At 34.9% G+C, this 13,737-nt stretch overlaps 1 protein-coding gene across 2 annotated transcripts in view; it reads left to right on the forward strand.

The window, feature by feature from the left end:
* Epha6 (EPH receptor A6) overlaps positions 1-13,737 on the forward strand; it is a 917,499-nt gene that overhangs the window by 577,922 nt on the left and 325,840 nt on the right. For both annotated transcript variants that reach the window (XM_048422770.3, XM_085685660.2), the window contains one exon: positions 3,032-3,194. In XM_048422770.3, coding sequence (XP_048278727.3) covers positions 3,032-3,194 — 163 coding nt within the window. The remainder of the gene's footprint in view (positions 1-3,031; positions 3,195-13,737) is intronic.

Raw genomic sequence — 13,737 nt, forward strand, 5'->3', positions numbered from 1 at the left:
GGGGGGGAGAGCTATAATTAGGATATTTTATGTGAGACCAAAAAGTAACAAATAACAGTATACCTTAAAAAAAAATAATGATCATGAAATTTTGCTACAGAATAAAGATGACAAAGTATAAATTTAGGAACAGTGAAACTGATTTCTTACAGAGTTAACAACATTCTTGTCACACAACCAGCAATCCTATTATGATTCACAACCATGGTGCTACTTCAGAAAAGCACATGTAAATGCTGCAATCAAACATATTCACAGCTCGTCCTGCCAGGATGAGCAGGGGATATAATAGTCCCTTGCAAAGGTATGTTCTCTACCTCATGACAGCTGTTTAGACTTGGAATTTATATGCCAGCAAAAGAGCAATTAGCCGATGTTCTGACATAATAATGTCCTGTGCTTGTAGTAGATGAATGCTAACTTGGTTTCCTACGAGTCTACAAAAGCCAAGAAAAGGCCACTTCGTGAGCTCGGTCCCACTAGAAGCTAATAAGTGGCAAGAAACGAGAAAGGGCAACTGACCAGCAGATGGCGTTGAAGCGGCTACATTTAAGCACACTTCCTGTCGATTTTTATTCCAGGGATATAGCTACAAACATTTTGTGCAAATCAGAGAGCAAAGAAATCTAAAAGCCGCCTGCAGTAGGCACCCTTGACTCTGTAACTTACTAAGTAGGAAATTACTGTTTAGCTATGTTTTGGTGAAATGACAAAGACAGTGTATAATTGTTAGACTGTGTTTAAAAGAGTAAACTTTCCATTCCACACCATCTGTCTTGGGGGAGAAGACGAAACTCTTTTTCAATGCCTTACAATTTCTCCTGTAGTCATCATTTAATATGGTAAGGTACCATTCAAGACACAATAAAACTTATCTATTGCAGGAAATTATAGCAAAGGTGGAATACTTTCCTCTTGTGCATAAAATTGGAAAAATCTAGATGATTGGCAAATTTCTACTTGAGACAATACGGTTGGCAAGCATATTTCTATTTCTCTAAGCAACGGACTTCTTAAGCCCTGATTACAAATGCCTTGACATCAGCAAACTCCTGCTTTCAATTTTCAGCAGATGATTATCACCATCAATATTTATAGACCTGGTTTTGTTTCCTTGGCTCCTATGCTAGATGCACAAATTTCTACCTTTTTCTAGTCTCAAAACTGCATATACGTGTGTATGTGTTTGTGGTATGTGGTCCCAATTTCTGTGTTTTATTATTTACAATATTGCCATAGTTTAGTCATTTTGCAATTAATTTTTGTTATTTGAGATAGAGATGGAAAATTTGCTTCCTTTATTCAGACACTGAATTACCATATAGTATATAAAGTTCTCAAAAATAAAGCCATAAAATTTCTTAGTAAGTCTCTGTTAAGAGCTTTTTTCTCCAAAGCAGCATAAAGAAAATCATTCTCATAGTTTTAAATCTTAAGTCATCACCCACAAGTAAACAGAACTTTGATATATCCTCTGTGTGTGTAGATGTGTAGATTTTTATAATCTTTTCTTCGTCTAGAAAGTCTCTTAAAAATAGTTTCTAGGACACCTTAAAATAAGATTCTGATAATACAGATTTGATTTAGCATCAAATGAGTCATTCAATTAGAGTCCCTGAAAGGCCCCTGCATTTCTCAGAATTTTTACTTTTAGACTTATAAAAAGGAGAATTCATTTTGGGATCTGTTGAACTATGTTGATCCATTCATTGAGAAACTTTGTTTATATGAGTGTAGATTGACTACCCCATATCTAATTTTCATGGGTATTTCATATCTGAAATTTTTTGATATGGAAGTATTTGTATATACACTAGATACCTTGTGGATGGTAACCAATTCTAAGCTCCAAATTCATTTACACTACTTATATGTATAGCCTGAAGTCAATTTTATACAATATTTCCAGTGTGCCAGTATCCTGACTTTGGCATACACTAAAGGCTCATGCGTGGAACCGTCCACACGTGATATAATGACAGCACCTGAGGAGTTTGCTTGAGGATCACTTCAGACTGCAGAATTTCAGAATAGAGAAACTTTTGAATGTATTATTAAAATATAACTCCTTAAAGGAAAGTTTTATAAACCCCAAGCAATAAGGGATGAGTTCATCCCCCACCACCATGTAGTAGTGTAGAACAATCCCTACAAAGATAGGGAAACAATGGTTATGTTCTTACATAAGAGCAAGAAAGGACACTTGAAGGTCTTGGGACCACCTGGCCATTCAGAGTGCCAAAGTTAGCCCGTTTCACCTAAGTGAGGTAAAATAGTGGAATACGAATACCAGGGAACTGAACCAAGCCTCCCTCCAGACCTGTCCATAATTTTACAGGGGCTGTGTGTCTTCCCCACTTTCTGCTGTCATTGCTATCCTATGGACACATGTTGAATCCCATCCCACCATCACAATGTAGCTTGCACATATCTGAAAGTGAACTCTGGTATATCATTTTATTCATTAAATTTTATTCATTAATGATAAAATTAAAAGGAATCAGAATTATAGATCAATGAAAGTATTTAGGAATTTGGGAAGATTATTCCTAAAGATCTCAAAGCTTAAACAACCCTGTTTTTTTCTTCTCACCCGAAGATAGAGAGCCCTGACATCTTGGCACTCACTACCTGTAGGTGAAGTGCTGTGTAGTAGATTCATGATTTCCTACACTACTGCTAATGTGTCTAATCAAGTTTGTCCATTTTGGCAAAGAAGCTGCTATTCTGTGTGAGCATGACATCAGACCTCCATTATTCCTCAAGTCACAGGTGAAAGTCTAAGTCACCAGTGGTCCAAGTATACTTAAATACAAGTAACCATCCTGTTGATAAATTTCTAAATTAGAGACATATCATATATATCACGCTGATCAGCTAAGTGCTAAATTTTGAAGATACATGCTTACATTTCTTTCAGATAAGTATTTTTGATATTCAGAGCCTCAGTCCTCAGTTATACTGGGGATTGTCTCTAGGAAACGGTAGGGTCACACCGCCTCATTTCCTCTCTCCTTTTTTCTGTCCCTAGGAGCATGAGCAGCTCACCTATTCTTCCACGAGGTCCAAGGCCCCCAGTGTCATCATCACAGGTCTCAAGCCATCCACCAAGTACATATTTCATATCCGAGTGAGGACTGCGGCAGGATACAGTGGCTACAGTCAGAAGTTTGAATTTGAAACAGGAGATGAAAGTAAGTTTCACTAAAGAATAATTTAGTGGTAATTTAGGACTATTTCTGTTGACCTGACAATTTACAACCAGGTTTCCCAATTTTTAAAACCCATTCCAAACGGGATGCAGCTCATGTAAATACCCACATACTCATTTGAGTTACTGTTTTAATGCTAATCAGTAAATACCTCCAGAAACATCTTGCTCTCAAACCATCATGTGTCACAAATATGTCCCTTTATACAGAGTGTAGCACACATGCTATTACACAGCATCTGAATGGATGGCGTGAGTCTGATTGTTTACCAATTCTGACATTAAAATATAATACTAATGAAAACTGGGATGAGATCAGGCCTCAAAAGGATGGTTTCAGCAATCAGTTCCAAATATGCACATTTGGCTTGTTGTCCCAGATCAATAAAAACAATGGTCAGGAGACATATTCCACCATCGTGTACATTACAAGATTAAATATAGATGCATAGGCTTTATGATAAACTTATATCATTTCCACGGGCTCAGCATACAGAAAACCAAAACTTGAGTGGAGGGAGTGAAGTTCTTCTTCATTATAAACCCAGACATGCTAGTGAATACAGAACTCCACAATTGTTTCATCTTTGCAGGGTACTAGAAAGGAACCAACATTACCAACCATGTCTAGTCACTGCAGCCACTGTTGAAGCTTTGCCTGAGGTCTCAGCACCCAGTTCTTTTCCTATTCTATAATGACTCCTGTTTTCAAAAATAATCCTGCTTCACCCTCACAGCCCTAGAAGCCTTCTTGACCCCTTTGTTCAGAATCAGAGACATTTATACCTCCTTGGCACCCTGTGATTGTACATGCCACCAATCCATTATTTTTAATTCAAATTTACATTTTCTTCCCAGATATATAGATGGTAATCTATGAGAATATAAATGGTCACAGCTCTTCAATTTGTTTTTGTATCCTCAGAGCCTCACACAGAACATGGGTGGTTTAGATGTTCTATATATTGTTGTTGGTCAGAGTAAATATTACAAATTTTACAACTGAGTATACAACTGTCAGTTAATGAAGAATCATTCATCCATATCTTAGAAAAAGTTTAGAATTGATATCGAGTACAATTTTTACATTAGACCTCATTTTATCATGTGATTAGAGTCTAAATTTATTCTAAGTATATTTCCTTTGGTGAATTTTCCTGAGAGTGCATTTGTAACTTAACAATTCAGTACTCATATATGTGATTTGAAAAAGTAAATGAATTATTTCTCTTATGAAATAAAGAGAACTAACTAGTTGTTAACTTTTCTAAGCTTTGCAGTAAATTTTGGTCAATTTCAATATTTAAAAATACAGATGCAATGGGGCAGTGGAGGCACACGCCTTTAATCCCAGCACTTGGAAGGCAGAGCAGGTGGATCTTTGTGTGTTCGAGGCCAGACTGGTATACAGAGCAAGTTCCAGGACTGGCTCCATATCTACTGAAAAATTCTGTCTCAAAAATAAAATAAAATAAAAAATAAATATAAATACAAAGAAAACCTTCAGCTTACAAAAAACAGTGGCCTTTGCTTTATTTCTTAGACTACATGTGACAAGTGGTTAGAGGAAAATGGTCAACAGGATGTGGCAGGAACACATTTTCAGATAAATTTATATTGATTTCATTGCATAACTATATTTGGTGATTGATAAAATGTCTTCTTAATCACTTTAATGACTATCACAATATTAAACACTCACATCCTAGGTTTACTTTTTATTTTTATTGATTAATTTGATCTGTCTCTTAATTTTTTTGTGTGGGGGGCACTTTCAAGACAGGGTTTCTCTGTGTAGCTTTGGAGCCTGTCCTGGAACTCACTCTTGTAGACAAGGCTGGCCTTGAACTCACTCTGCCTCCCGAGTGTTGGAATTAAAAGCGTGTGCCACCATCGCCCGGCTTTAAAATGTTTTTTATTCTATGCTGTAGTTTGCATTTGGTCATGTAAAGGAAGAGTATATACCCTGAAGCCACTAAAGATACACTGGAAATCTTGAATTGGGACCGGCCTCACGCCAGGCATGTGCACGATTCTACACTGAGCAATTTACACAAATTATTTCCTTTAATTCTAACAGCACTATGCCTCTTTTTAGAAACATAATTAGCTGCATCCATAATTGTATACTAGAGAGTGGAGGTAATGGATAAAAGCCCTAGGAGTGGCTAACAATAGTTTTAGAAGACAGTGAACACTGTGTTTTCAGTATGAAAGTGACTTTGATTAGACCCTTGGAAAGATAAAGTATCTGTGAAGAATCTGAAAAATATGTTTGTCTAAATCTCTGTTCAGAAATATGTAATGGTTCCTAAATCAATTACAGCAAGAGGAAAAAGCATCTAAATGCTCATTTTTATTAGACTAGCTCTAAATTGCATTTTAAAGCGTGCTTTTTATACCCAGAAGAGAATTCCATTTAATAATGTCTTAGTAGGATGGGGGCGGGTTTGCCGTAATTCTCTAATATGATGATATGCACCCCAGTTGATAGCATCTGTCTTTTCCTCTTCATATTCTCCTAGCTCACGTGTAAATTTTTATGGCTTTTGTTTCTCAAGTAGTATATGAACTATTTTGATGTCAGTTTTATTACTAAGTACTCCCTTGTGTCTTCCATTTAATTAACTAACTTTATAATACACTCATAGAGAATGGGTAGGAGTTGTGTGGATTAGGTTCTCTCTCAACTGATGGCCTACTTCAATTTTTTTTTTTTAGTAGAAAAGTTTACTCATTTGTTCTCTTCTGCTATATCTACTTAGTAAACTATTGTTTACTTTCTAACAAAACAATAAAATATAGAATAAATTGATTCTTTTTCAAAATTATAATGATGTTCTTTTTCTTTTTTTCTTCGAGACTGGGTTTCTCTGTAGTTTTGGAGCCTGTCCTGAAAATAGCTCTTGTAGACCAGGCTGGTCTCAAATTCCCAGATAACCACCTGCCTCTGCCTCCCAAGTGCTGGGACTAAAGGTTCGTGCCCCTACTGCCAGCCTATAATGATGTTCTTAACCAGATTATTAACAGATGTTAATAACTACTGTACTCTAAATGATGGTGGTATCCAAAGCATAGTTATAGTAATATCTTCTAAACTTCAGAGTCAGTGCTTCCACTTACTTTTTCATTCATTCATTCATTCATTCATTCATTTATTATTGCATCATTAGAATTAGCTCACAGAATATAGCTAACAGATGTAAAGATTATTAATTATGATTGCTGGACTATAAAAACAACTTACATGAACTAGATTGGTAGCTTTCTTTTGTCTTTTATAGGATAACATTATTGCATATGTACATATGGAGATATATATTTTTGGTAGATTAATAATAGATATTGATTTATAAGTATGTATCTGCTTAGTTGCTTGCAGAGTACCACATTATTTCTTTTTACATTTAATGCTAAGCACTGTACCAAGCAAATATTTACATATTGTGACTACTAACAGTCTTTATTGGTTGCCAATTTTATGCTGGACTTTTTAAGTACTATGTTTGAGCCCTTTCCATTTTGTTAGAATAAAGTAAAGAAAATTATAATATTTTAAACAATACTTGTAAGAAAATAAGGGTATAGAATATTTTATGTGGATATTCTTAAAAGACACACTGAAACAGTATGGATGCTAATAACTTTTTTCAAAATTAAAATAAATTGATATAGTAATCCAAAATATCAACAACAAGCAATATTCCACTAGCTGGTCAAGTGCACTTTGTTCTGGCTGGGATGAATGAATTTTCAGAAAATGTTAATTGCCTCAAGCTTATTATTTATGTCCTTTTAGTCAGAATTTTGAATGGATGAAAATTAAAATAAAAGTTATATCACCAATATTTTCTATATCCTTAACACTGCTTTACTACATTTCATATGTTGTAAGATAATAATTTGTTAAAATTATACATCTTTTAAAAGGAACAAATATTTTTAAAGACTAGGAAATCAAACACTTATTTTATTTCAATCACTGTCTATATTAATTTCACTTCACATCATGTTAGAGGCTTGAGGTATAACTGTATATGTGCATATTTAAACACAAAATAAAAGAGTCAGATTATATTTATATTGAATTTACTTTGCACTCTAGAAATAATGTTCAAGCTATCCAATGGGAGCAGAATCTATAGTTAAACCACCACATTGTTAGAAAATTGGGGCTCTAATGTAATGATTGGCCATTTACTTCTTTTCTTCCCCTGGTTATTATCCAGGTGACCTGAGAAAGCCAATACAATAGGTTTCCCTGCAAGCTTGCATTTTTACATTGTGTAAATTTAGGTTTCACCTGTAGGCTACATACACGGTTTGCATCACAAAAGCCACATTTGTCAGCAATTTTAGATGTATAGTAATTGAGTCTTAATGACTGACTGGTTTTATATATCTTGGAATAAATACAGAAATAGAAACAGAAAAACCATCATGATCAGCATTAACAAACTAAGACTTGAATAACTAAATCGCATTAATATTTTTTAAATCCTCTCTTAAACATTTATACCAAAAATGGGATATATATCTGAATGAATGGACTTAATCACTAAGTATTTTGAAAACATCTGTAAAAATTAGCTAGTTTATTGAGATCTGATTAGAAGCAATTGAACAAGGTTCTGATGAGATGGATCCTAAATGTGAAGATCTAAGATTCCCTTTCGTTCTTTCTTTCCTAATGCATTCTTCATGTGCTAAAACAACTCATTTTTCTATATTCCATTTTTTAGAATCAACTCCTAAATTATTCGTTATTAAGTAGTCATATTTATTAAAGAAAATATGAATCTCTCAACAAGTAGTTATCTCCCTTCAAATCAAATCTCAGTGGACATCATCTCTCTTTGTTTCTCTTTGTTAATGTGAACTCTGTGAAAGCAGAATTGCTTACATACTTCAAACACAATGTTTTGATATTGTCATCATACCTCAGTTTCTTCCAATACTTCCAACTGAAAGGTTCAGAAAACTGCTACATTATGAACTTCAGACTAGCTTACCTATTTCTTGACATAGTCTTGATGAGCAAGAAACTATCTCTTTTGTTTTGAGGGATTAAATTTATTTTTGAAACCTCTATTCCATTTGATCCAGTCTGCTAGTTCAAATACAATTGTACTGCTTCAGTTGCCTAGAATGAAATTAGCTACATCATTATTAACAGCAGCCAGAAACCTGGAATGATTATTAATGGTGGAGCATGAAGCAGAAAGAAGACCAACTGACCCTGGTGGAACAATAAAGAAGTTAATTAATCAACTAAGGGGTATATTTCATATTTATGAGTCTACTCAGAAGAGGACAAATTCCAGGGTATAAAATATTAATTTGGATTGATCTCTAATCAATAGGGTACTTTCTGAGTTGGCAGCTATTACTATGTAAAGACAAAAGTCAGTGGGAAAGATTTCCTTAGCATTGGGTTATCAGAATACAAACTAGTCTGTCCTATGAAGTAATGAATGTTCTTGATAACAAGAATGATTACAAAAGGTAGAACGTCTCTTATTTGCTAGGTGATGAAGAAGCTTCCTAACTTATTTAGGATGTTGAGACTGACGTCTAATATGGCGTCTACCACTGAAACTACACAATATAGTACTCATTGAGTTCTAATTATTTTTCAAGCACTTTTATTTTTTTCTGGATAATAACATATTTATAGCCTTTATAAAAGATGTCATTATCTTTCCAGTTATATGGCTTGAAACCTGAAAAACGTAGACCAGTACACTTATATTCTCTAGAGAGCAAGTGGTAGAATGAGCAGGAAGTAATACATGCCTTTGTGCCAGAGCTTAAAGCCAAGACAGACATATGTTTTTTTTTTCTTATTCAGTCAGCATGTTTTTCACTTCTATCATTCTTTTACATTTTCAGTGTAATTTGTTTTTCCATGCTTTTTTGCTTTACTGCCCCTAATTGATTATATTCCTCTTTAGGCAAACAAATTTGAATGTAAACACAGATGTTTAGGAGATCATAATATTTATAAATCATCAAGCATGAAGTTCAAAGAGTTATGAGGTATTTTCACTCAGTTTTTTGTATTAGTGTACACATAGCAGGCTAAATACAATGCTTTACTTATCTATGAAGGATACAGAGGAAGAACAATTATGAGATGAAAAAAATTGTGTTGACAAAAAAAGCACACTTTATTTCAATTTTGTGCAGATCAAAGATGGATTTTAAAGGATAGGAGCTAGGCTTATGTACCATGAGATAGACTGACTATCTAAATATGAAAAATATTAGTGATTATAAACAGCAGATAGCGTATCAGGTGTGGGCCCACATTGTGCCCAAGATAGAAGGGCAGGGTGGAGAATCTTTCTTGGACCTCTTTGATCTCTCTCTCCCTCCTGACCTGACCTATTGAGGGAGGCACTAATTCCATTATGATGAGGCTTACTACCTAATCACCTCCTAATGCTAATCACCTTTGGATTAGGATTTAACATCAAAGTTTAAGGAGAGACAGGGACATTCAGGTCATAGTACTTCACATTTTCCCTGTCCGAATTTTGTTCCCAAGGCAGTTAAAACTCAGAGAGGTTAAATAAAGCACGGTTAATAAAAACTCAGAGAGAGAAATGGGATTCAACGTGAAGACCAGAAAAGTAAGGTAGCTATCTTACCTCTACCTCAGTCCAATGGGAATCCTGCCTCCAGCAATCTCAGAATGAGACTGTGACTGAGAGCTGTCTCCTCCCATTTTATCAGCCTCTCTAGGGCTGGGATTAAAGATGCTCACCACTAGGCTTAAAAACATGCACCATCCGGTCTCTATGCAAACTAGTGTGGCTGCTGCGATTAAAGGTGTGTATTACCACTACCTGGTCTGTAAGGCTGACTAGTGGGACTGTTTTATTCTTAGACCTTCAGACTAGCTTTATTTATTAAAATGAAAATAAAATGTCAAAGTAAGTAAGTAAATAAATAAATTGCCTGGAAAGGAAATCATTAACAATTAACAGATACTTAGAAGTTGTAAACCACACATTTTCAAGTACAGTGTTAGAATTTGATTCATACATCAAAGCAAAGTAGCAAACAAGTGAATCTACTAATAAAGAAGATAGATAGGAATACATCGTTATATTCATGTAGTAGCCATCACAGTTTGACTAAAAGTTGTTTTCTGTGCATGGAGGCACGGGGGTCATTTCTTCTACTTCTTTATTTTGTGTAGGTGTGTGTGTGTGTGTGTGTGTGTGTGTGTGTGTGTGTGTGTACACGTACACATATTCTCTGCCAATTCCAATTAAACAGTACAGTATCCGCTCTGTATTCCCTATGATGTATATTAGGGCCTCGGGAAGTGTTCATTTGTAACTGAAATACAGACTCTCTGATCAACATTTCTTTATTTTCTGTTTTCACTTTTATACCTCTTGTGCTGTTTTTCATCTGGCAAAGAAATCATTGTGTGAATGAAAAAGGGACTAGTATTACTCAGTAGCTACTTGTAGAACACATTATAGGTTATTTCAAGTTACATACATTACATCATTCTCCATATGTGTTTTTAGTATGCAATGTTATTTGTCACTTCTCTACATATCGAAAGAGGAAGCCAATGATAGGGCACTTCAGGAAACTCACCTGGCAGTCATCTTAGGGATTCACTAACGCAGACCTTCACATCATTCATTATATCTGACTTTAATTTGATTTGATTTGAGATGAATTTTCCTCTACCAACCATCATATAAATTGTCTAAATTTTTCTGTCAAAGTTTATTTGATCATAAACCGTTGTATTTTTCTAGGGAACAAAAATTCTCTGAAGAATTGTCCAATTTCTCCAAATTTAATGGAAAAAGCATATCCTCAGTATAATATTTGAAGTTTTGGAACCATTCTTCAGACTGTAAGAGTCTACTTTTTCGGTTATGTGTTTTGAAGTGTCTCTTTTAATTCCACAGCTTAATTGTTACAAAAACATCAAGGGCAAAACGATAAAATGCTAATTTCTCATAATGACCACAGGGAAGCCATCACAGAGCTACTACTGCCATACATCTGAATTGTAATTATCCGTCACCTCCACAGAGGCATGGTTACCGTAGACTACAGAAAAGAAAGGGAGGAGAATGTTGACAGTGGCAGTTATGGGACAGTGTTTGAAGGCATGAGGGGACTTCCCTGCTCTTAAGTGACACATATTGGTGACACAGGATATGGCTCTGTAGGAAAGGCTGGCACCACTTGGTGCCCACATAAACAGACTACAAAGACAAGACAGCTTAGGTTTCTTTTAGCGTTTCTCCCTGTTGAGCTTAACCCACATAATAGTTCATCATTTCTCAGAACTATAAAATTTGAGTTGAATGAAATGATTAAAATATTTAGGACAGGCTAGAGGTATGTTATTTAAAATATATGTGTTAATTATCATACCCATGTCAAAATTTAAAGGCAAGCTAAAGTTTGAACACTCTAAACATTCTTAGCACTACTCAGTAGTAAAGTTATTTAATACAATCTATTTTTAATCCATTTTTAAAAAATTTATATCAACCCAAAACAAAGAGTCCATTTTTACTTTTGTCTGGCTATGAAGGTACAATACTGAATGGGCACAAGGAAGAGCTTCACAAAGTCATGTGTGAAAAATTAAGAAGCAGTACATGTTTGCTACACTTTACTTTTCCAAGGCATTTCAGTGTATTCTATGTGATCTCATTTGGCAAAACCACAGAAGCCGTGTAAAGGATTTAGCTGCATGTGCACAAATTCACTGCATATCTGTGAACAGATTACTGAACTATAAAGTAAGGCTAGTAGCAAAGAATACCCACCTTGCTTCCAGAATGGAAACAGCTGATATGTAGTAAAATGAATCGCTTACTCTCCTATGTTTTTGGAAAACTGAGTAGCCATTTAAAAATTGTCTTGCACTAGAGTTATTTTTTGTATCTCCTATTTGCTGAATACATAACCGGGAAACACTTTGAACCATTTCAACCATTTCAGCACAGTAAATAAATGTGAAATTCTATAATATTACTTAGTAAGCTAGAACATATAGAATACATCTATTTTGTCATACTTTCTATTTTCATACTGAGATAAAAGAATGAAATGGAGAATACTCTAAATACTACTGTGTAAATTATCCTGGAAAGTTAAAATCCTGGAAATTTGATATATTTTATTCTTAAATTTAATAGAATGAATTCCTGAAGTAAAGGACATTGGACAAAAAAAAAAGTTATAGTAGGTAGAATATTTACTTAGTCTATATATTATTTCACCTCTTGATGCAATTAAAACAGATCAGAAGGTAGCCAGATTAAATAAGTGAGGTAGGTACTGAAATATCAAAGACCAAATGGATGAACTTGTTCCCTATTTTCACAAATTCCCGATGATAAAGTCAGAGAATTAAATATATTGCAAAGCATAGAACAAAGAAGAAGGAGCAAAGAGAAAGAAATGCAAACACACGTGCCTTGGGAGGCTTAGAAAAGAAGATATATCCTAAAGAAAACTGCAAGTTAAGTAAAACTTGACCTTGAAATTGATGATGTGATTGATTATATGAATGGATTAGCATATGCTTAAGGGCAAAGCCCTCATCCCTTTAAAGGTCCCATCTGATCCCATTTCTTTATATCTCATAATGAGAATTAAATGTCAGCATGAGTTTAAAGGAGACAAGTTCTACCCAAACAAAAGCCACAAAACTCTAATTTAAGAGTCAGCACTCCCTTTTGATATGCCCTCCTGATTCTGATAACTTGCTGAAACAACCTTATAAGTCGGATCAGAGCTTAGTAGTGATTACGGTGATTTATGGGTATGTACAAGAAATACAAGAAATGGTCAATGCTGTACTTGATCTTACTACTGAGGCTAAAATTTCCTGGTTTACCACTTCTTTTTCACCCATCTATAGTTTGAAGATAGGCAAGCTCTCCAGGACAAGCTTCCCATAGGTATCTGATCTAGAACCAAAGTTACCACATCTAATTATTTCTTCACCTTCATTTTATCCACACTAAAAATAAACCTTTTCAAATGTCTTTTTATTGTCATCTAATAGCTACCATCACTTTCCACTTCCCTAGAGACCATTTTAGCTTTCAGAATTCATATACTGAAAGTGCTGGAACCCTGGGAATTATCAATTTAAATTCTAAGTCATGCTTGCTCTCTGCCAGCTTTCAAGCCTGCATATCTCTGCTTGACAATTCATATTGGTCACTGGAATTTCAAGGCACACTGAATTATGGCCTTTGCACCAAAGCCTCATGAGAAAAGTGGAGCAAAGGCACCTTATGTCAAACCTGCCACAAAAGTGTTCAGTTGCAGGAATCTTAGAAATTAAGTTATCTGGGAGACTTCATGAATCTAGATGGAAGGGAGGAACTGGAGGTGTGTTAGCAAAGCAAAGGTAGACACTAACATCGCACAACATGTCACTGGCTTGTCTTGAGCTAAGTTATGTGTGTATATATTGTAATTGGTGAAGACAGAATGAAACATTCAATTGATTAGAGAGC

Source organism: Myodes glareolus, chromosome 2 (assembly GCF_982192425.1).
Source record: "Myodes glareolus chromosome 2, mMyoGla1.1, whole genome shotgun sequence".
In the NCBI taxonomy this organism is placed as follows: Eukaryota; Metazoa; Chordata; class Mammalia; order Rodentia; family Cricetidae; genus Myodes; species Myodes glareolus.